We start from the raw sequence: 22,883 nt of genomic DNA, 5'->3' as shown, positions 1-22,883 counted from the left end.
GAAGTTTTTAATAATCCTTCTAAAATGTAGCCATCTTCATCAGGTATGTTGTTACGCATATATATAGTATCAGACTGTTAAGACTACCACGTAATACGAAACACATTAAGATCCTTTTTGTTTACTTTGTGTCCCAGTCCTAAAGATGCCATTCCTCAGGTAGCTCCTCAACGGCTATGCGGTCATCACACAAGGGGTTTGCTTCCTGCCTGGACATTTCTTAAGTCACTGGAACTGTTTCTGTTACTTAAACCACAGAGAACTCAAATTGGAGACAGTTTTCACTACTGAAGAATTCTCTGAACCTAGGTGATTTATTGCAAGAATTCCATCTCTGGACAATGCAGAACTCTCACACTTTCTTCAGGCATTTCTACTGTATGGGAAGTGGAGAGCACGTGCAGTTAGCCAGTCGTCATAACGCTCTAAAGAATTAAACAGAACTCAAAACAGATGGAGATACCTTTCTGTGGAAGAAGGTCCGGAGTTGTCTACTTAAGTGCAGTTCAAAAGCATGATCACAAATAGAAATGCATATTGAATATAACATTTTTAAAACATCAGGGACGGGGTGCCTGGGTGGCTCAGTCGGTTGAGCTTCCGACTTTAGCTCAGGTCATGATCTCGCGGTTCGTGGGTTTGAGCCCCATGTCGGGCTCTGTGCTGACAGCTAGCTCAGAGCCTGGGGCCTGTCTTTGAAGTCTGTGTCTCCCTCCCTCTCTCTGAGCCTCCCTTGTTCATGCTTTCTCTCTCTCTCAAATAAATTTTTAAAAAAACATTTAAAACATCAGAGGCACCTGGCTGGCTCAGTCGGTAGAGCATACAACTCTTGATCTTGGGGTCATGAGCTTGAGCCCTAAAACTGAGGGTAGAGATCACTTAAATAAATAATTAAAGCTTAAAGAAATTTTTTTTAAAAACTAGCCACATCAGTATATGTGGAATATATGCAAAGTGTGGAAAATCCACGTGATTGCCACTTGGGAGAAAATGGCTTAATAGCTATGTTTTTTTTTTAAAGCTATGTTCTTACTACCATTAAAGTGATACATATAATTTATTTTTTATTTTGAGGGAGAGAGAGAGATTGCAAGCGGGCAAAGGGCAGAGAGAAAGAAAGAAAATGCCAAGCAGGCTCCACACTCAGCTTGGAACCCAACACAGAGCTCAATCTCATGAACTGTGAAATCATGACCTAGAGCTTGATCTCATGAACTGTGCAATCATGACCTAGAGCTCTATCTCATTAACTTGAGATCATGACCTAGAGCTCAATCTCATGAACCATGAGATCATGACCTGAGCCGAAACCAAGGGTTAGACACATAACCAACTGAGCCACACAGGCGCCCCTAAGGTGATACTTTTAAGGTAACATTAGCAATATAACAGGTATATCAATTAAGGTGAGTTTTGCTATACATGATACTTTATGATACAGTGTTTTTAAAACTTTAGCACAGCCATTGAAATAGAATTTTCTCCTCAAAGTGACCACTTAGAAAGAAGTAATTACCATATCCACCCTAACTCCCACCCACGCATTGAAGGCTGAAGTCAAGTATAATCCTTGAGAATATTTCACGTGATTCCCATATGACAGCAACTGTCTCCAGTGAGTGACAGGAAATCAGGTTCTGCACCTGTGGGTGAATGCATTATTACAGCTTCGGTGTGTGAACACGGAACGTGGCTCAAATCCTGCTTCTGCCATTACAATCTCTCCTAGCACCTCTGCAGGCCGCAGACCCTTCTCTTCTATAATTCCTTCTGCACTTGTTAGTGTTCACCCGCAGGACATTCTAATACATGCCGGCCTGCAGGAGCAGGTCCCTTCACCAATGAATGGGCACAGCTCAGCTCAGCTTTGTTGTCCTCCTTGAACTTGTGATCTCATTTAATGGTTGTTATTAACTGTTTTATAGACCAGGAAAATGAAGAGACCACACATGCTTTAGTAGTATCCTCAAGCTTGAGAGATCACAAATATCAGGACTTAATTACCCGTAATATCGTTCCTAATGGTTTCATATACGTAGGCCATGTTCCCACAGATTGTAATTCATTCTCCTTTTGTGACCTCATGTCTTATGTCATGTAAAAGTGGCGAGAGCTCTGGGTTCAGCCTGCCGCCATAGCTCTGAATTCTGACCCGCGAGCCAAACTCACGGAGTTGTAATAATTACGTAGATGTATATTACCATGCTTAGCACAGTGTCTGATGTATGCTTCGTGTATAATAAATGCTAGCTAATGAATATTACTCATTTACTCCATGGTGCCTTATCATGTGTAGGGTACATAGTAAGTCCTCAGCAAAACACTGAATAGATGAGGAACTTGTTCATTTGTAGACTGGTTAGCCTCGCCTCCACAGACTGTCCTGTGCTGTGCAGTGTGCAGAGGTGGAAACCTGTACGTTTTGAACAGACATGTCTATCTGTAAGTTGCTAAGTAACCTCAGTTCAAGTCATAGAATGAGGGGCGCGTGGGTGGCTCAGTCAGTTCAGCGACTGACTCTTGATTTCAGCTTAGGTCATGATCTCACATTTTGTGAGTTTGAGCCCCACATCGGACTCCACACTAACAGTGCAGAGCCTGCTTGGAATTTTCCCTCTCTCCATCTCTCTCTGCCCCTCTCATGTGTGCGCTCGCTCGCTCTCTCTCTCTCTCTCTTTTTAAAAAATTTTTTAAATTAAAAAAAATTAGTAGAATGACATAGAACCATTTGAGACCAGTAGATCTTTCAGATTTGACATAAGCCAGATAAAGAAATTAACATATGCCCAAATAAAAGCCTTTTTTAAGGTTAAGTTGTTTTTTCCAAAGTCTTTACCACTCAGATTAACCCCATGTCTCACAACGTCCCCACCTTTGAAGCCTTGATTTATTTTGCTTTTCTGAAGTCAGAGAGAAGTTAATATATGCATTGCTGTTAGCAAACATTTTCAAAAATAATAAACAATTCTTTTAATTTCTAAAAACCTAGCTAGATCCTGAAAAAACATTTTCATTCACTCATCAAATATGTAAATGCACTAAGGAGAGTAGTGGGTAGGACAAACAAGGCCCCTGCCCTCACAAAACGTCCGTTGTAGTGGGGATGGGGTGAGGGATGGATAGGTGGGCTAGAGACACATAGTAAACAAGTAAACTAACAGGATAATATATGGTGGTAATAACTATGAAGAAAAAGAATGGATAGTGAGGCAGAGGTGATAGTAAGGTAGGAGCTACTTCAGGCAGTCAGGGGAAAGCCCCTCTGAGGAGTTAATACACCGGCTAAGAATTGCTATCTGAAAGAACCAGCCTTCTGAACGTCCAGGCATGGGGAAGAGTAAATACAAAGGTCCAGAGGCAGGAAGGAGCTTTGCAAGATCAAAGTATACATGTAAGGCTATCGCAGCCGAGATACAGCAAATGAGGGAGAGAGTGGCATGAGAAGAGCTGGGAGATGTTGACAGAGGCCAGACCAATAGGGTCTTCCAGGCCATGGTAAGGAGTCTCCATTTTCTCCTGATTGTGGCAGGGTGGTGCTGAGTGACTGCAAGCAGGAAAATGTGATCAGATCCCCTCTTGAAAGATCCCTGCAGCTGATGTACAGAGAATGGATTCTGGTGGGGTTAAGAGTTAAAACAGGGAGGCCAGTTGGGAGGCTGTTGGGAGTGGTGGTAGGGGCTTGGAGAAGGATGGGGCTGGTGGAAAATGGGCAGACTGGGATTCAGCAGTGGAGATGGTTAGACATGACAGGACAGGCTGAAGGCTGGGATGTGAGGGACTGTGGCTAACCCCATTTTACAGTTCAAAGAAGAAACTGCACCCTAGAAAGGTGCAGACTAGACTTGCTTGAGGTCACTCACCTAGTAAGCAGCCTTGCTGAGGTTCAAAACCCAGATCTTGCTGGCTCCAGAGCCCACGCTCTCAAAAGTTGTTTGACCTGTAATGAAGATCCATTTTCCTATAAACTTAACTTGAGCTCACTGGTCATTCCCAAATAAGCATATGTTTAGATAATATCCCATGTGGGAAATGGAGTTCTGAGCTATACATACTATGTTAAATAAACTGATACTGCTGGAGCTTTTAGCTTCTAAGCATTTTAAAATCATGGTTTCAAAATCTTGTTTGCTTTTTTTTTTTAGTTTTTTTTTTTTAACATTTATTTTTGAGAGACAGAGATAGTACGTGAGAGGGAGAGAAAGCAAAGAGAGTAGGAGACACAGAATCCGAAGGAGGCTCCAGGCTCTGAGCTGTCAGCACAGAGCCCAATGCGGGACTCGAACCCACAAACTATGAGATCATGGCCTGAGCCAACATAGGATGCTTAACCAACTGAGCCACCCAGGTGCCCCAAAATCTTGGTATTTTTAAAGAAATATTAATAGCTTAAAGGGAAATACTTTAATACTAATGTTTTATTATGCCAAGGTTTGGGGGTTATTCTTAGCATAGTTATAATTTCACATTTATTCAGTTATCTGGCTTTTTCTTTGCTTTCTGACCATTAAAGCGTGAGAGTATAATGTTGAATTTCCTGACACTGAAAAATAAAGATACTTGTGGGGCGCCTGGGTGGCTCAGTCAGTTGAGCATCTGACCAGCTCAGGTCATGAGTCAAGCCCCGCATCAGGCTCTGTGCTGACAGCTGTGACTCTGCTTCGGATCTTCTGTCCCCCTTTCTTTCTGCCCCTTCCCCACGTATGCTTTGTGCTCTCTCTCCTTCTCAAAAATAAATAAATCTTTAAAAAAATAATAAAAATAAAATACAGATACTTGTGAATATTTGCAGTAATTAAAGAAAGAATAAAAAGGAATAGATGTAAATTATGTTTTTAAGTCTGTATTCTATCTTTAGAGGTCATGATAAAAAATCACACTAATCCCTTTTTTGGTTATTCCATCTGAAAGGCGTTTTTTACAGCAGACTGGATCGTTTGTTTATTGCAGCTGTAAAATAGAAAACATTTAAGGATAAAGACAAATATTAATAGACTAGAAAGTTAATGAAGTAAATGCTTCTTTTTTTTTTTTTAAGAAATAGGATCTAGAACAGAAGATTTTAAAACCAAATTTGTATCCTAATTTCCCAGAAACCAAGATGGTTAAAAATCACCTTAGGTGGTGGGGCGCCTGTGTGGCTCAGTCGGTTAAGCGAACTTTTAAAAACAATCACCTTAGGTTATCATGACATTTTTATTATTAAGTGGTCCATTATATGATTTGTAATTAAGAAGCCAGAGGAACCACTTTTCAAACATAAAATTCCTATTTTTCCTATTCATTTATTTTATTTTATTTTATGTCTTTATTTTATTTTGAGAGAGAGACAGAGAGTGAGCAGGGGAGGGGCAGAGAGAGAGGGAGACACAGAATCCGAAGCAGGCTCCAGGCTCTGAGCTGTCAGCACAGAGCCTGACACGGGGCTCAAACTCACAGACTGTGAGATCATGACCTGAGCCGAGTCGGACGCTCAACCTACTGAACCACCTAGCCGCTCCTCCTATTCATTTTAAAGTAGACTTTTTTTCACTGCAGTCTGAAACTATTAGCTGTCCTGTTTTATGACTTAGTACAGACAGTGAAGGAATTTCTTTCCTATTATACAATTCTTAGGTAATTAAAAAATAACAGCTATTTCAGCTTAGCAACAGTTGCTCAATTATACTGCATAACATATTTGAAGAAAGATATTCGAACTCAGACTGCCTTATTATTTTATTTTGCGTATTCTTTTCTTAATGGCTTTCTCAATGGCAATCTATAAGGGGCCCCTTTTTCTATTTGCATACTCATTAGAACTTTAGGGTGAGTTTTATTTTGTGGTAGCAGTCTTGACAGTGGCAAATCGTCATTCATAGCAGTATGACCTTATTTGGTGACATAATTTGAAACTTGAGTATTCTTTGGTTAAAGTTCCATTTGGATATTATTTTCTGATTGTGTGACTTCTCCTTCCTTATAAGTAACACACTAAATACAAGTGTTTGCTTGTGTGATTTAAAAGGATGAATGGAAATCATTTGCAAAGAGCAAGATAAATACTTTATCCAACCCATGTAGCACATTCTCCTAATGAAAGCTTTGTTCTTTATTTACCAGGCCATATATCCTGCACTCAGTCATACCCAGCATGATTTTTTAAAATTCACTAATGATGAAAGATACATCTATAGTTGATATGATGAACCTGATATTAGCAGATGACATTTTTCAGTTTGTCTATTAGGGATTTTTGCTTTCTTCCCTAACTATTAGTCTCTTAAGTGGCCACAGTTAACCTGGAAAAAGAGAGATTTGCCCACATAGCACAACTACCACACTTGGGCCTGGGATACCAGTGCCGGTGTAGTCAGGTCCGGAAGCCAAGGTCAAGCTATACACTGCTTAGTGCCCCCTCACCCAGACCCCAGTTTAGACCAGCCCTCTGAGATCTTGGAACAAGCTGCTGCTTCCATTAGAGACCCAAATGCGGGGGCACCTGGGTGGCTCAGTCGGTTAAGCAGCCAATTTCGGCCCAGGTCATGATGTTGTGGTTAGTGAGTTGGAGCGGCCGACCTTGGCTCAGGTCATGATCTCACAGTTCGTGAATTCAAGCGCTGCATCAGGCTCTGTGCTTACAGCTCAGAGCCTGGAGCCTGCATCAGATTCTGTGTCTCCACCCCTCTCTCTGCCCCTCCCCTGCTCATGCTCTCTCTCCCTCAAAAATAAACAAACATTTAGGGCAACTGGGTGGCTCAGTCGGTTGAGCATATGACTTCAGCTCAGGTCATGATCTCATGGTTCATGAGTTTGAGCCCCACGTCTGAGCTGTCAGCACAGAACATGGAACATGTTTCCGATTCTGTGTCTCCCTTTCTCTCTGCCCCTCCCCTACTAGTGCTCTGTCTCTCTCTCGCAAAAATAAGTAAACATTAAAAAAATAAACGTTTAAAAAATTTTTAAAGAAACCCAAATGCATACCTTCCTTCAAGCATATGCTCTGTTGATGACAGAACAGTACCACCTTCTTTACAATTTTATTGCACTGTTACCTTTTTATTTTTGCCTCATCTGCATGCCTTTCAAATTAAAATAGCCAAGTCATGACTTTGATAAGCTTTTTAATTAAATAACTTAATTTGAGATGCTAAGGGTTATACTTTTAAAGCCATTATAATTGCATTTCATTATCTCTGGATATTTCATTACCACACAGATCACAGATTAAAATAGAACTGAGTTTATAGTTAGCACACAAGAAAATAAAATCTGTAAAACTCCAAACATACAGATACTCAGCCATAAAATTCTCTTTGAAGTAGAAATGTTCAAATATTCATGGTCATTAAAAACTTTTCTATGATGACACAAAAAGTACAGAAAGTAGAAGATTATCCTTTTCCGGGGGAGGGGTGAGGGATTTTTATTATCCAGTTTCACTGAGATGACATATGCAGATACCAATACAAGGAAATAACTTTTTCTTTGTTAACAGGCTTTGCGAAAACATTCATAATAACTGTCAACTTATTTTTCATTGGGCAAGTGCTCCAGAAAATCAAAATAACAAAAACATTACATAGATTTAGACTTTGAGCTCCACATCATATGTGTTATTTGGGAAATTACATTTTTTCAGGTACACTTGCATGTGCTTTCATTTCTTTTACGAAGTCATGTGTTATAAATCATCTTCATCCTTTGGGTTATATAAAGGAGTTATTGGATAATGCCATCCGGAAAGACATTTGCTCAATACGCCAATTATTGCTTTGTGTCTTTTTAAATTTGTTTCCATTTTAAGCCCTAGCCCAAATTTGCCACCTCTGCTTACAGATGATTCTTTCTACTCAGTTGTTTGGAATTGCATCACATCAGCCTTTATTTGAAACAACACATTTCTGCTGGACTAGGACTATTACTAATATTTTACTTTCTTCATCAAATACCAGGCCTTACTTCAGACTCACGACGTAGTGGCACATGAAGTTTACAGCGATGAGGCGTTGAGGGTCACACCTCCTCCCACCTCTCCCTATTTAAATGGTGATTCTCCAGAAAGCGCAAACGGAGACATGGATATGGAGAATGTGACCAGAGTCCGCCTGGTCCAGTTCCAAAAGAACACAGATGAGCCCATGGTAAGTAGGAAAAGAAAGTCTCCTAGACTTTCAAATCCCAGCCCGAGTTAGGGTAACCCATCTCAACCTACACTACCAGGAGGTGAGGAGGGAAGGAGAGCAGGGGTAGTTTCCAGCACCTCCACTACCACCTCCAAGGCCGCACCCAGAATTGTTCGCCTGACCCGATGCAAGACCTCTTCCCACCCCTCCTTCCACAGATGCTCTTCTACTTCACCAAGAAAGGACACACCCGGTCCGTTACTCCAGCAAAAGTCCTCTGGGGCACAATTTGAAATATTGGCATTGAAAAAGTGAATGTCTAATGACATTGTGAAAAACATCCTTTTATAAGATCTTTTGCCTTCAAGAAAATCAGAGGAAGGCCAATTTGGAAGACATTGAAAGAATTGAGCGATGTGGCTAAAATAACATTCCTTCCATCCACATCTCCTATGAATTCATTTTCTCGGCATGCAGGGGCAGCATCGGGATAAGATTGATGCTGAACTTGCTTCATTCTCACAGATTGTTCATAGATGGGGGAGGAAGGGCTCCTTTGGTGTCAGCCGAACAAAAACAGGGCATGGGGTGGGAGGAGCAGAGTGGAGGCCATCCAGGCAAGCCACGTAGCCTCTGCGGAAGCCCGGTAGTCAGAAAGGCTCGTACCATAGTTTGAGAATCCCGCTGGAGTGTTGACAACAGTGCGTGGCCGGAATGGGACACACAGGTGTTGAAATACACATTAAGGATTATGTTCTTTATCTCAAAGATAGTGGGAGGCTCTTGGAGAGTTTCAAGCAGGGAGGGAAGATCAGATTCTGTTTAGAAAGACTCCCTCTGGAGAATGGATTAGCAGAGGAGGACGAGAGAGGTTGTAGGGAGGCCAGTGGAGCGGTGACTGCCTCAGGACCCGGGAGAGAGGATGAAACTGGGGGTGGAGGCTCGGATACCAAATAGAAGTAAGTGAACTGATTTAACAAAGAGAGTAAAATCAATAGGCCTGGATGACAGATTGCCAGTGGGGACTCAGGGAGAAGCAGTCACCAAGGACATCCCTTAAACTTTAGGTTTTCACAACCAGATGGACAATGATGCCACCCACTAAGATAAGGACTGTTGGAAAAGTCCCATGTTTTGGAAAGAAATCCTATCTTTAGGGGGAGAAGAAAGGCATTCAAACTTATGCATTCATATCTTTTTCTCAGAGCATAGAAAAGGGATATTGGGATATAGAAAAATAAATCCATACTTAAGAAAGTTGCCCAAGTGCTTTGCAGATTAAAGGAAGAGCTGCCAAGCAGTGATTCTTTGACTGCAATTTCCAGAGAGCCCTTAATTCCAGATGTCTCCAGTTGTAATTCTCACTTAGTGATCTTTGTCGCTTTTCCTGTATTATCCCAGCACTTGCAGCAGGCTGGGGACATGTCAGTCACTTTACCCCTCTTTGGTGTCATCCAAACAACCCTTTGGCTTAAGAGCCCAGGCAGTATTAGCAGCTTTGGGGTGCCTTGGGCAAATCACTTCCAGTTTGTTCATAGTTTGCTTTGCAGTTATTTCCAGAAGCATACTTGGCCAAATGACCCCCAGATCCCACCCAGTTCCAGAAGTCTAATATCCATTTATTCATTTTATATAGTCATTCACCCATTTACCAAATGTTTCTTAAGTGCCTATTATGTGCAGGTCACTGTATTGGATGCCAGTGATGTAGTGGCAGATAAGACACAGCCACTTCCCAGAATTCACTTTCCATGGGGCCCCTGATGTTAAACAAGTAAATATGCAGTTTAGCGCAGTTTGTTGAACAACAGTTAGGAGAGGGTTATAGAGGAGTGAAGGCTGTGACAGAGAGGCAGGAAGAAGGGGTGATGTTCAGCAAGCAAAGCAGACAGGAAGAGGGAAGGGACCAGAAGGAGGCCTAGATGTCCTGTGATCATCATTTTCCAAATCAGCCCAATGATATGTGTTTGATCTTTGGTATGTAGGCCGACTACCTAAAAACATAAGCTGAACAAAAGTGTATCCCTGAGTTGGTTTTTTCAGAAAGCATAAAATGGCCTTGCGACTCCCCAAAAGTCCCTTAAAGAAGTCTTTCTCTGTTCTTTCTTTGATCCTAGTGAAGGTATGTATTCTCCTTTTGACTGGTTGCTATAAAAATGCAAATTATTTGATATAAAATAGATACTCTCAACAGTGGAGTACAGTTCTGTTACACTTAATACAGCTTCATTTGCTTGCTTAGTTGTCTTATCGAAAGCATTATGTTACTATGCAGCATATACCTATGTGATCTTTTTTGCTTTTTGGACCTTCTATAATGTGTCCAACTATGCTAGACCCATCCTGCAAGGGTGATACACTCCCATTACGCCCTTGTTTTCGCATTCGCAACTCGCCTTGGAATTACTTTTCAGTCGATTGAGACTCCCTTAGTTGCAAGTGATAAAGATCAAACTTGAACTGGCTTAGACAACAGGGGAAAGGCTTATGTAAACAAGGGAAGGCCAGGAGTCTCCCCCAAGCTGGGGTAGGTTCCTGAGTAGGCACCCAGCCCAAGCTGGACCAATCCCTTTCCTGGAATGTGGGAACTTGCGAACAGAGAGAAGATGAGTCAGTTCCTCTCTGCAAAGAAAGGTTTGGGGCAGACAAAACAGTAAGTGTTGTTAACTCTAGTTGGTCCCCTAATCATGAGAGACCCTGTCTGTCTCATCACTATGGTATATTCACTAATGAATAGTTTCACTCATTATGTGCTAGCAGAGTGCCTGCCACATAATAGAATCACAGTAATGTTGGTTGAAAGAATACATTAATTTGTCCATTTCAATGATGGAACCCCCATCTTACTATCATTTCCCTTATGAAATTAGATTTGAGTTACATATTAACTTACAGCATTCTTCCAGGAACACCGCTCTTGGTAACCACACATGCTGATTGAATATACAAGTTGGAAATGAAACTTGAACATTACAATTGAATGTTGAGACTAGAAACATTTGATAAATCAGTTCTTCACCTTGCTTGCCCACCACTTCTAAGAACTGCAAAGTAGGAACCAAGCAAAGTTATATTCTGTGGAATTTTACAAATTCAGAGTCTAAATTATAAAGGCTCAAATATTTTTTTAAATTTTCCAACAGAGTGTTGTTCTCCAATGAAGAAGATAAGATAGTCCCCCTACCCTAAATCATCTTAAATTCAAGACCAGTTTTCACCAAGGGAGCTTGTTAAAAATATAGATTTCTGGGCTCCGTTCCAGATTTCCTGAATCTAAATCCAAAGAGTGAATTTAAAAGACAGTATTATTTAAAAGGTCCCCATGCAACTTTTAGGATCAGCTAGGTATAGTACAAAAAATTATGCTTATGAAAGTTTATCTTATAATAGAGAATAATGGGAAAACAAAAAGTAATCTCCGTAGACTAGTAGTCCAGCATTAAATGTGTGGAGCTTCTGCTTCTGGCCAAGATAGAATAACAAGGACCAGATTTACCCTCTCGCCTGAAATAACCAAAAAAAAAATTTAAAAACAGACAAAAATTACATAAAAGAATAGTTTTCAAGACATTGGACATCAGGCAACAAAGGATAATGATCCCTAAGAGACAGGAAGCAAAGAGGGTGAGGCTTATGATTTCCCGACCTTACCAACTGAGAGAGTTTCTGGGCCACAGAACAGAAAGGGAGAACTGAGGCAGAGCAGGCAGATAACCCTGAATTGAGGAGACAATGCTGAGAATCCAAGGCGACCTAGGCACCTAAAGTTTATAGGACCAGAGGACTGAAGAGGAGAGAGCTGCACAGAAAGAGAACTCCAGAGATCCGTAGATGGTCCCCATAAAGTATTCGTCTGAGTTACGATCAGTGCATTTATGAGAGGAAACTACCCAGAGCCAAGGAAAAACCATCCAAGAGGATTAGAGGGAACAATACCCATTATTCACTGTCTGTTAACCACAAGCCAGACTGGAAAAACGAATTCATGGAGCACTGTATAGAGTGCTCAGGAAGATCTTGTCTCAGTAATGAATAATTAGCCCTAGATTCAGAAGTGCTCAAGACCTGCCTCACAAATCAAGATGCAAAGGATCAAACTAATTGACCCAAGTAACTGACCTATATCCCAGAATAAAGCCCAAGAATATTTATAGGAGTAAAAAACCTCTAGTGTGCAGCAAGATAAAATTCTTAATGTCTGGCATTGAATCAAAGATTACTGACCATGTAAAGAAGGGGGAAATGTGACCTATAATGTGGAGAATAATCAAAACAGAGAACTGACAAAGATATTAGAATTAGCAGAAAAATACACTATGAGGTTAATGTCAGACACTTGAGAAGAAAAGATTAGTGAACTCAAAGACATAAGAATTGAAACTATCCAAAATGAAACACAGAAAAAGAATTTTTAAAAATGAAAAAGGCATCACTGAGCTCCTGGACAACCCCAGGCAACCTAACATATAACCAATTTGACTTTGTGAAGGAAAAGAAAGTGAAGAAGAGAGAGGGGATGTTTGAGGAAATAATGGATGAAAACATTCCAAACTTTATGAAAACTATAAATCTTAAGGCACAAGACCACAGTGAACCCCAAACCCAAGGAACGTGAAGAAAACCACAGCAAGATACATCTTAATCAAATCGGTTAGAAACCATGATAGATAGAAGATCTTGAAAACAGAGATAAAAAAAGAAATGCTACATACAGAGGAACAAAGATAAGAATGGCATCAGACTTCTTATCAGAAACAGATCAATGTCTTTAAAGTCCTGAAAGAAAAAACAAAATTGCTCAATTTCGGATTCTAAACCCAGCAAAAGTATGTTTCAGAAACTAAAGACAAAATAAAACCATTTTCAGAGATACCACAACTGAAAGAATTCAGTAGACCTACAATGTAAGAAACATCAAAGGACATCCTTATCATTTAAATCTCTTTAAACGATAATTAGCAGTTTAAACAAAAATAACAGCACCATGTTTGGGGGGTTATTACATGTAAAAGTAAAATGTATAGCAGTAACACAAAGGTCAGGAGAAAGGAAGTGGAAGTATACTATTAAAAGGTTCTTATACTATATGTGACATTGTATAATATCACTGGAAGGTGGACTGTGACAAATTAAAGATGTACACCATAAACCCTAAAGCAACCACGAAACCAACAAAACTGAATTATAGCTACTCAGACAACACAGGAGAGAAAAATAGAATAAAAATAAGCTAATCCGAAAAAAGACCAAAAAAAAAGAGGCAAAAGAGAACATGTAACAGATGGAACAAATAGAAATTAAATATCAAGCAGATATATTTATACCTGACTGTATCAATAATCCTGTGAAATGCAAATAGTCTAAATTGCCCAAATTAAGAAGCAGAGATTGTCAGATGGGGCACGGGGCAGGCTAGACCCAGTTATATATTCCCTGCAAGAAATGCTTTATATACAAAGACAAATTGTTTCAAAGCAAAGGATTGAAGAAGTTCTATTATGATGTCATTAATCAAAAGGAAGCTGGAGTGGCTATATTAACATCAAAGTGTAATTCTCAGACCACATTGTGATTAAATCGGAAATGAGTAACAGAAAGACCTCAGGAAAACTCCCCAAGCATTTGAAAACTAAATAACACAATTCTAAATGACCTGTGGATCAAAGAAAAAATCAAAAGGGAAATTAAAAAGTAGTTTGAAGTGAATGAAAATGAAACAACATACCAGAATTTCTGGGATGCCGCTAACACAGTACTTAGGGAAAAGTATGTAGCACTAAACACCTGTATTAGAAAATAAATATCTTAAGTGACCTTAGCTTCTACATTAAGAAACTAGAACAAAAAAGAGCAAAATAGGGGCATCTGGGTGGCTCAGTTGGTTAAGTGACAGGCTCTTGGTTTCAGCTCAGGTCATGATCTCACAGTTCATGAGTTTGAGCCCTACATTGGGCTCTGTGCTGGCAGTACAGAGCCTGCTTGGGAGTCTTTCTCTCTTTCCCTCTCTCTCTCTCTCTCTCTCTCTGCCCCTTCAGCCACTCAATCTCTCTCTCTCTCTCTCTCAAAAATAAATAAATAAAATTTTTAAAAAGAACATACTAAACCCAAAGTGGGTGAAAGAAAAGAAATAGTAAAGATCAAAGTAGATATTAAATAGAAAACAGAATAGAGAAAATTCAATAAAACAAGCTATTTCTTTGAGAAGATCAGACGAATCAGGAAACAGCAGACACTAATTACCAATATCATGCATCTAACAAAAATGACATTACTACAGAATCTAAAGACATAAAAGATATCTTATAAACAACTTTATGACAAGAAATTCAAGAAATTAGATGCAATGGACCAATTCCATGGAAGAGAGAAATACCCAACAGCTCACCTAAGAAGGAACACACTGAATTGCCCTACTTTATTTAAAAATTGAATTTGTAGTTAAAAACCATTCCTTGAAGGAACCTCCAAGATGGCATTATTGGTGAAATCTACCAAACATATAATAAAGAAGTAATACCAATTCTACATAAATTTTTCTCAAAATACTGAAAAGGAAGGCATTCTCCCCAACATCATCAGCATCATCATCATCATTAGGTGGCTAGCATTTTTACCGTGATACCAAAACCAGATAAAGACATTACAAGAAAAGAAAACTAGACTGGTATCCCTCATGAATATAGATGCAAAAATTCTCAATAAATTCATATCTTAACAAAAGAATACATCAAGACCAACTGGAGACTAACCCAGGGATACAGCTCGCTTCTGATAGTGAAAAGCTAGGGAAAAAATTCAGTCCATGAATGGATAAACAAAATGATATATCCATACAATGGAATAGTCAGCAAAGACAAAGAATGAACTATTGATACATACAACAATGCGATTGAATCTCACATTTTGAATTTTAAAAAAGCAACAAAAAAGAGTGCATATCGTATGAGGGACCATCGAGTAGGGACAGGGAGTACAGGGATGGGAGCAGATTACCAGTGGGCATGAGGGAGCTTATAGGAGTGATGGATAGATAGATATTTGTGTATATATAGAGATATATGGGCACAAAAAAACTTAGGAGTGGTAGACATATATATAGGTATATCTGTATGTATATAGAGAGAGCTATATGGGCACAAGGAAACTTTTAGGGATGAGGGATACACACACACGCACACACACACACTCTCAGTATAGTAATGGTTTCACACATGTATGCATATGTCACACTTCTCACATGTGTCGATTATACATCAACAAAGGCTTTTAAAAATGATTAGCAACATGAAAAATACAATTAGAACATTAAAATCACAAAATAAAATTATGTATTACTGTTATTACAGCAATCAAAATACCAAAAATAACATTTTCATCATGACATGGTAAACAGGTGGTTTTCCCTTCATTTTCCATATTTTCTTGAGTGTTTTCCGAACTTTTGTAAATAAAATTACCTACAGTGAAATCACATAAAAAGGAATATTAATTCTATTTTACTTAACTTTTTACAGGGAATCACTTTAAAAATGAATGAACTAAATCACTGTATTGTTGCAAGAATTATGCACGGGGGCATGATTCACAGGCAAGGTAAGTTCTGTAGGTGATTCTTTCCCTCCTTAACTTTTTTCCTGCAGCCTAGTTGAGAAAGTATTGTTTAAAAAAAAAAAGAAAGAAAGTATTGTTTGTGTGTGTGATCCATATAAAAGATCTATTTAATCTGTCGTGTCCATAAATTATCTATTTAAGTTATCTGTCTTTGGTTTTAATCACTGTTGGCCTCCATTTGTTCATATTCATCTGTACACTGTCCAGCCTGTGGATAAGGCAGGGAGGACATATTATAGTTCTGTTGCAGGAACATCTCTGAATCAGTGTTTGGATCCTGACTGAGGAAAGACCCTGGGGGATAAAACAAAGTATGGTACTTGGCCCCAGGATATATGGAAGGCATCTATTCTGGGACATACATACATACATATTTATTTGTGTATATCAAATGGCAATTCAAGAATTGCTCTCTCAAATTTACTCGGGAATGAGATATACCATTTCTAAATTTAAAAATTAGAGTCTGATAAATAATAATATAAAAATTCAATGGCAAAATAAGAAATATCAAATCTGGATTAAGTTCTTAATACCTGCTGCAGTAAATTGCAGTCATTCTGAGAAGGGAATTCACTGAGGCCTGAAGTAAAGAATGAGTTTTTGAGAAAGGGGAACTTCCAGTAACCCTGAGGTGGGCAGGATTTAGACATACAGCTTTACCCTCCTCTCTGAAAGCACTGAGTAATATGTGCTAGTATGTAGAGGGCGACCCAAAAATTATTCTCCTGTGCAAAAAATTAGGCTTCCTTTCTTTAAGATTGGGTTATTTTTGTCCTTAGTGCCTCTTTGCTTTTTCGTTAACCCCAGAGAGCAAGAAGTAACACAGTAAGCATTTTAGAGCCTTCCCATCCTCTTTAGAAATGACCAGATGATACCTGGCACTACTACTGCCTTCAGGGGAACCTTCTAGGCTATGAGACAGTGCTCACACAGGAGGTTTGGGTTTAGACTCCAGGATGAGTTTTCTGTTTATTATTTTTAATAATTTGCTATGAATTCAGTAAAGTCACACCATCACTGTTTGTGTAATCTCTTTTTATTATATCACTGTGTGACTAGGACCTGCCATCTCTGATAGAAGTGGTGTAGCAGTGGGGGCCCCTGGGTGGCTCCCTTGGTTAAGCATCTGACTCTTGATTTTGGCTCAGGTCATGATCCCACAGTTCACGGGATCGACCCCCACACATCCAGCTCTGTGCAAATAGTGCAGAACCTGCTTGGGATTCTTTCTCTCTCTCTGACCCTTGGCCCCCACCCCCAAAGTAAATAAGTAAAACTTTTTAAACAAGAAGTGGTGGGGCGCCTGGGTGGCTCAGGCAGTTAAGCATCCAACTTCGGGGTCAGGTCATGATGTCACAGTTCATGGGTTCGAGCTCGTGTCGGGCTCTGTGCTGACACTCAGACCTGAAGCCTGCTTGGGATTCTGTGTCTCCCTCTCTGCCCCTCCCATGTTTGTGCTCTGTCTCTGTCTCTGTCTCTGAAAAGTAAATAAATGTTAAAAAAATTTTTTTAATTAAAAAAAAAAAAAACATGGTGTAGTGGACATCCTTGGCCTATTCTTTTTGAAAGGTAGCTTTCCAGTGTTTCCCCAGGAAGAATAACATTTACTGTAGATTTTTGTAGATGCCTTTTATTAGGGCTGAGGAAGTTCTCTTATATTCTTAGTTGCTGAGCCATTTATGATTGGGTTTGAATTTTATCAAATGCACTTCATCTGCTGAGATGAACATTTGTTTTTTTCTTTTATCTATTAATGTAGTAAATGACTTTTACAGATTTTCTTATGATAAACTCCTTTTGCACATCTCAGATAAACCCAGCTTAGTCATTGTGTGTTATTTTTTTCATATGTGCTGCTGGATCCTGTATGCTAATGTTTTGTTTAGGATATTTGTATTTGCAATTATGAATGAGACTGGCCTGTATTTAGTTTTCCTTTCTGGTCTTTCTCTGTATGGTTTTATTTTAAAGTTATATTACTTCATAAAATGACTTGCAGAGCCTTCTCCCTTGATGAGTTCTCTGAAAGACTTTGTATAATATTGGAATGATTTGTACCTTTAAAGTTTGGTAGAACTTACGTATAAAACTATCAAGGCCTAGTGTCTGGTTTTTGATTTGGGTTTCTTTAGGAAAGACTTCTGTTTTTTTCATTTTAAACAACTGCTTCAGTTTCTTTAACAGTCATTTGGGCTTTCTGTATCTTGAGTAAGTTTGGTAAGTTACATTTTCCTTAAAAACGCTTTTAAAAATTATTGCAGTAAGCTTCTTATTCCCTGCCATCTCTGTAATTATGTCCCCTTGTTCATTCCTAAAATTGTTTCTTTGTGCCTTGTCTTTTTTCTCTTAATCAACTTTGCCAGAGTTTTGTTCAAAAACCCACTTTGGGTTCTGTTAATTCCCTCCATTGTATGTTTATTTCCTATTTCATTGTTTTATGATCTGATTTCTGTTTCTTTTGTTCTACTTCTTATTAGTTTTATCTAACTTTCCTAATTAGATGTTTAGTTCATCTATCCCAGACTTTGTTTCTAATATATGCATTTGAGTCTAAATTCTACCCTTAAATACTCATTTATCTGTATCCCACCAGTTTTGATATGAACCATTTTTAGTGTAATTCAGTTTTAAGTACTCTTAAATTCCTATTACAGTATCTTTCATTGACCCACAGTCATTTAGAAGTGTTTTTCTACATACCACATCTAAGAAGGTTTCCTATGCATCTTTTTATAATTTACCTCTAACATAATTACACCGTGGTCAGAGAGTGTGGTCTGTAGGCCACCATTTCTTCGAGGTTTCTTGAGACTTGCTTTAGGGCATAGCACTTTAATCAGTTTTGTAAAGGTCCAGTGTACTTAAGAAGGTTTGTTCTTTAACTGTTGCATGGAAAGGTCTCTATATGATAATTGGCTTGGGGTTAATATTTTTCTTCACATGGTCTTTTTCTTGACTAGTGTTTTTGTCCATGTGACCTATCACTAATTGCTGACATATCTCACTATCATAGTAGAGTTTGTCAATTTCTACCTATAGATCTCTCAATTTTAGCTTTATATATTTGAAGTTGTCATATTAGGTGCATAGATCTGGTAACCATTTCTATTCTTAATACTTTCTATTTAAAACCTGTTTATCTAGGGGCACCTGGGTAGTTCAGTTGGTTGAGCATTTGACTCTTCATTTCGGCTCAGGTCACCATCTCAGGGTCCCAGCTCTAAGTCGGGTTTCCCACTAAGTGAAGACTGTTTGGGATACTCTCTTTCCCTCTCTCTCTGTCCTCCCCCACTCTCACTCCCTCTTTCCAAATAAGTAAACATTAAAACTGCTAAAACCTATTTATTTAATATTAATAATGCTTATTCCAGTTTTATTTTAGTATTTGCTAGCATGTCTTCTTCCATCCTTTCATTTCCAACCATTCTCTGCTTGTATGCCTCAGTGTGTTTCTTGCAAACATTTTTTTAAGCTGGGTTTTTCATTTTTTTAATGTACTCTGATGATCACTATCTTTTAATGGGCATTAGTCCATTGATACTTATTGTGATTCTATCATCTTGCTTTTTTATTTATATTCATTCAATTTTGTAATTGGTTTTTTGTTCATTTTTTTCTTCCATTTTTCCCCCTGGCAGTTTAGAATTTCAGCACTCTATTCCTGTGTTTTAGGTGGTTACCTTGAAATTTTACCATGCATATTTAACATTACATATACTAAAGTGGAACGGTATCCTAATCCCACTCTCAAAAAATACAAAGACATTCGAACACTAAATTTGATTGCACTCCTGATTTACATATTATTCTTGCCCAGTATTTTAGTTCTGTCCTGTTTTAAATTCACAAATTTGAAATTTCTATTAAAATATGACTACTTGGGTTTGGATTTACATAAATTTTTATAATTTTATTGACTCCATTTCTTCTATTTTATTCCTTCTTTTTTATTTCTTTTTATTTTGTTTCCAGTATACTTAACACGCAGTGTTGTATTAGTTTCAGGTGTAAACTCACTATTCCTTCTTAAATCTCAGACCATCTTTGGGGAGCATTTTCCTTCTTCCTAAAGTACATCCTTAGAGGAAGGGAAGCAAAAATAATATAAAAACAGGGAGGGGAACAAAACATAAGAGACTCTTAAATGCAGAGAACAAACAGAGGGTTGCTGGAGGGGTTGTGCGAGGGGGGATGGGCTAAATGCTTAAGGGGCATTGAGGAATGTACTCCTGAAATCACTGTTCCACCATATGCTAACTTGGATATAAATTTAAAATAAATAAATCAATTAAAAAAAGATTTACAAAAATAAAAAGTATATCCTTAGACGTTCCTTTAACGCCAATCTCCTGTTGATAAACTGTCTCAGGTGGTATTTATCTGTAAATATTTTATTTCAGCCTCAATTTTGAAAATTACTTTTGTGGAGAGCACAATTTTAAGTTGATGGTTGATGGTTACCATTCTGTTGTATTTTGGCATCCATTGTTTGACATCGGAAAGTCTGATGTCACTAGGATTGTCCTTGCTTTCTCTCTGGTTGTTTTAAGGTCTTTGTCTTTAGATGTTCTGTAGTTTCACTACCATCAGCATGAATCTCTTTTATTTATCTTGTTTGGAATTATTCTTCCTGGATCTGTATAATCACATTTTCATCAGTTCAGAAAAGTTTGCAACCATTATTTCTTCAAATATTGCCTCTTCTCCATTCTCCGTATTCTCTCCTTCTGAACTCCGCTGAACGTGTGTTAGACATTCCCTCCATATTTTTAAATTTCTTTTCCTATATTCTTTATTTTTTGTTTCCTATTTTCTGTATCTCCTTATTTCTTTGACTTGCATTTTAGGTTGTTTATTTGGTTATTTCTTCCAGTTCACTGAAACTCTCTGCAGCCATATCTGAATTCCTGCTCAACTCAATCATTCATTGGTTTATATCACCAGTTATATTTTTCTTTTCTAGAAGTACTAGTCATTTGTTCTTAGTGTTATCAATGTGTAGCCATTTTACATTCTGTATCTGATCATTCCCGTGTCTGTTCTTCTTGCTGATTTAAATCTGTTTTCTCTGGGGGCACCTGAGTGGCTCAGTCGGTTAAGTGTCTGACTCTTGATTTCAGCTCAGGTCATGATCTTATAGTTCGTTGGTTCCAGCCCCACATCACATCAGCATGGAGCTGCTTGGAGTTCTGTCTCCTTCCCTCTCTGCCCCTCCCCTGCTTACTCTGTATCTTTCTCAAAAATAAATTTTTTTAAAAACTTATAAATAAATCTGTTTTTTCTGTTTCTGATGACTCACATAGTAGTTTGCCTTATTGTCTGTTTGGTGATCTTTATTTGTGAGCTCATTGTTTGTTCCGATTAGTGGAAGTCCTGTGGGCCTAAACTGGGAACACTTTCCTCCAGAGAAAGTTTGCTCCCTCTTCTACTAGTTACCATGGAGTGCTACTGATCTGAGTCTTGCCTCCCTACAAATTCCTAGGCTCAGCCTAACTTGCTGTTGGCCCAAGGCTCAGAATCCAGCTAGCATGCATTGCTACTGTGGCATTCACCCCTTCTATTTCATTCCACCCTTAGTTTGCCACCACTCTGATCCAGCTCACAGGTTTCTGTGTGGAGCTGATGGTGGTGATGGAAGTAGGAAGTGCTCTTAGGAATTTGTACTCCTGTTGTGAGACCACTAGCACTTGAAGAGGTGTACCTTAGGTGAGATAGGATTGTGAGCAATTCTTTGAGTGACTAAGCAGCCGTTTGGAAACAAAAGTCCCCAAATTTTTGTTTTATTATGTTAATTTTCAAACATGAGTAGAGAGAATAGTGCAGTGAGTTCAAGTAGAGAAAAGCAGAACGTATACTGCAGTGACCACTCATGTACCCATAACCCACTGGAATTACTGGAAATTCATGGCCACACTGGTTTTATCCATACTTGCCCTACACTCCGGGGATTATTTTGAAGCAAATATAGGCATCTTATTTTCTTTATGGACATTTTAGTATCTACCTCTAAAAGACACTGAGCTTTTCGTCATGAAGTCAAGTCACCATGTAAACTTGCACAATTTATAAATAAGGAAGTAAAATTTTACATAACTCTAAGCATTGGTTCTTGGTCACTTTTTTCCAATTTAAGTATTACAGGCCCCTGAAATGCCTACCAAATTATTATGAAAGGATTGTGTTTTGTCTACCATAAATTTAGCATTACACAGGTATTATCACAATTCTCTGTATCATATTTGGTAGATAATATGGTAGAAAATAACAGACACTTAAATGGTACTTACCGTGTACCAAGAACATTTCTAATCCTTCTACACATATTAAACTAATTTAATCCTCAAAACAATCATATGAAATAGGTACTATTTTCATCTCCATTTTGTAAATATGAAAACCGAGACATGGAAAGTTTTGGTGACCTACCCAAGGTCTTAAATCTAGTAAGTGATGTAGCTGAGACTTGGACCCAGACGGGCTAGATCTAGAAGCTGTCATTTTAAGTGACTGCACACAGTGCCTCTCTCAGACAAATGAGCAGATTTCCACAGCCATCTTTCAAAAGTGTGTCTTCTATAAGTAAATGTACCTAATTTGGTGAGTTCACTACATGAACCAAAGCTGTACCTATTTCTGAAATACTGGCCTTCAGTATTTAGCTTAATTTTTTTAATTACTTACATTGCTGCCTTTGGATTTTGTTGTTAATATATATAATATTATAAATAAAATATGTAAATTATATATACAGGTATATATATGTATATACATATATATAATTTCATGCCTCGTGTCCTTTCTTTAGGTACACTTCACGTTGGTGATGAAATTCGAGAGATTAATGGCATCAGTGTGGCTAACCAAACAGTCGAACAGCTGCAAAAAATGCTTGTGAGTAAACGAAAGTTTCTTTGTCATTTTCCAAGATTGACTTTCAGTTTGTTGGCTTGTTTTTTAACACACAGATAAGGGGTATTCTTTTATAATCAGAGTGTTTTTGATACTATTGCTTGTGTGGACTTGAATTTCTACAACATTCATAAGAATTAACAACAGGGCAGGAGCGGGGGTGTGGCACCTGGGTGGCTCAGTCAGTTGAGCATTCGTCTCTTGATCTCAGCTCCACTCTTGATCTCAGGGTCGTGAGTTCAGGCCCTGCACTGGGCT

The 22,883-nt window shown here is 38.5% G+C and overlaps 1 protein-coding gene and 1 long non-coding RNA gene across 5 annotated transcripts in view; one reads left to right on the top strand and one right to left on the bottom strand.

Annotated features, from left to right (window-relative positions):
- CASK (calcium/calmodulin dependent serine protein kinase) overlaps nucleotides 1-22,883 on the top strand; it is a 362,608-nt gene that overhangs the window by 302,385 nt on the left and 37,340 nt on the right. For all 4 annotated transcript variants that reach the window (XM_029929409.1, XM_029929408.1, XM_029929407.1 and 1 more), the window contains 3 exons: nucleotides 7,932-8,120; nucleotides 15,617-15,695; nucleotides 22,522-22,607. In XM_029929409.1, the coding sequence (XP_029785269.1) occupies nucleotides 7,932-8,120; nucleotides 15,617-15,695; nucleotides 22,522-22,607 (354 nt within the window). The remainder of the gene's footprint in view (nucleotides 1-7,931; nucleotides 8,121-15,616; nucleotides 15,696-22,521; nucleotides 22,608-22,883) is intronic.
- On the bottom strand, nucleotides 1,310-22,837 carry LOC115283214. The gene is made up of 3 exons (XR_003904963.1): nucleotides 22,795-22,837; nucleotides 3,861-3,937; nucleotides 1,310-1,643 (listed from the first exon to the last, which is right to left on the bottom strand). It is a non-coding gene; the product is annotated as an uncharacterized LOC115283214 (long non-coding RNA).

This window comes from Suricata suricatta, chromosome X (genome assembly GCF_006229205.1).
Source record: "Suricata suricatta isolate VVHF042 chromosome X, meerkat_22Aug2017_6uvM2_HiC, whole genome shotgun sequence".
Classification (NCBI taxonomy): domain Eukaryota; kingdom Metazoa; phylum Chordata; class Mammalia; order Carnivora; family Herpestidae; genus Suricata; species Suricata suricatta.
Note: the sequence above shows the minus strand (reverse complement) of the source record. Positions and strands in the feature narration are given on the sequence as shown.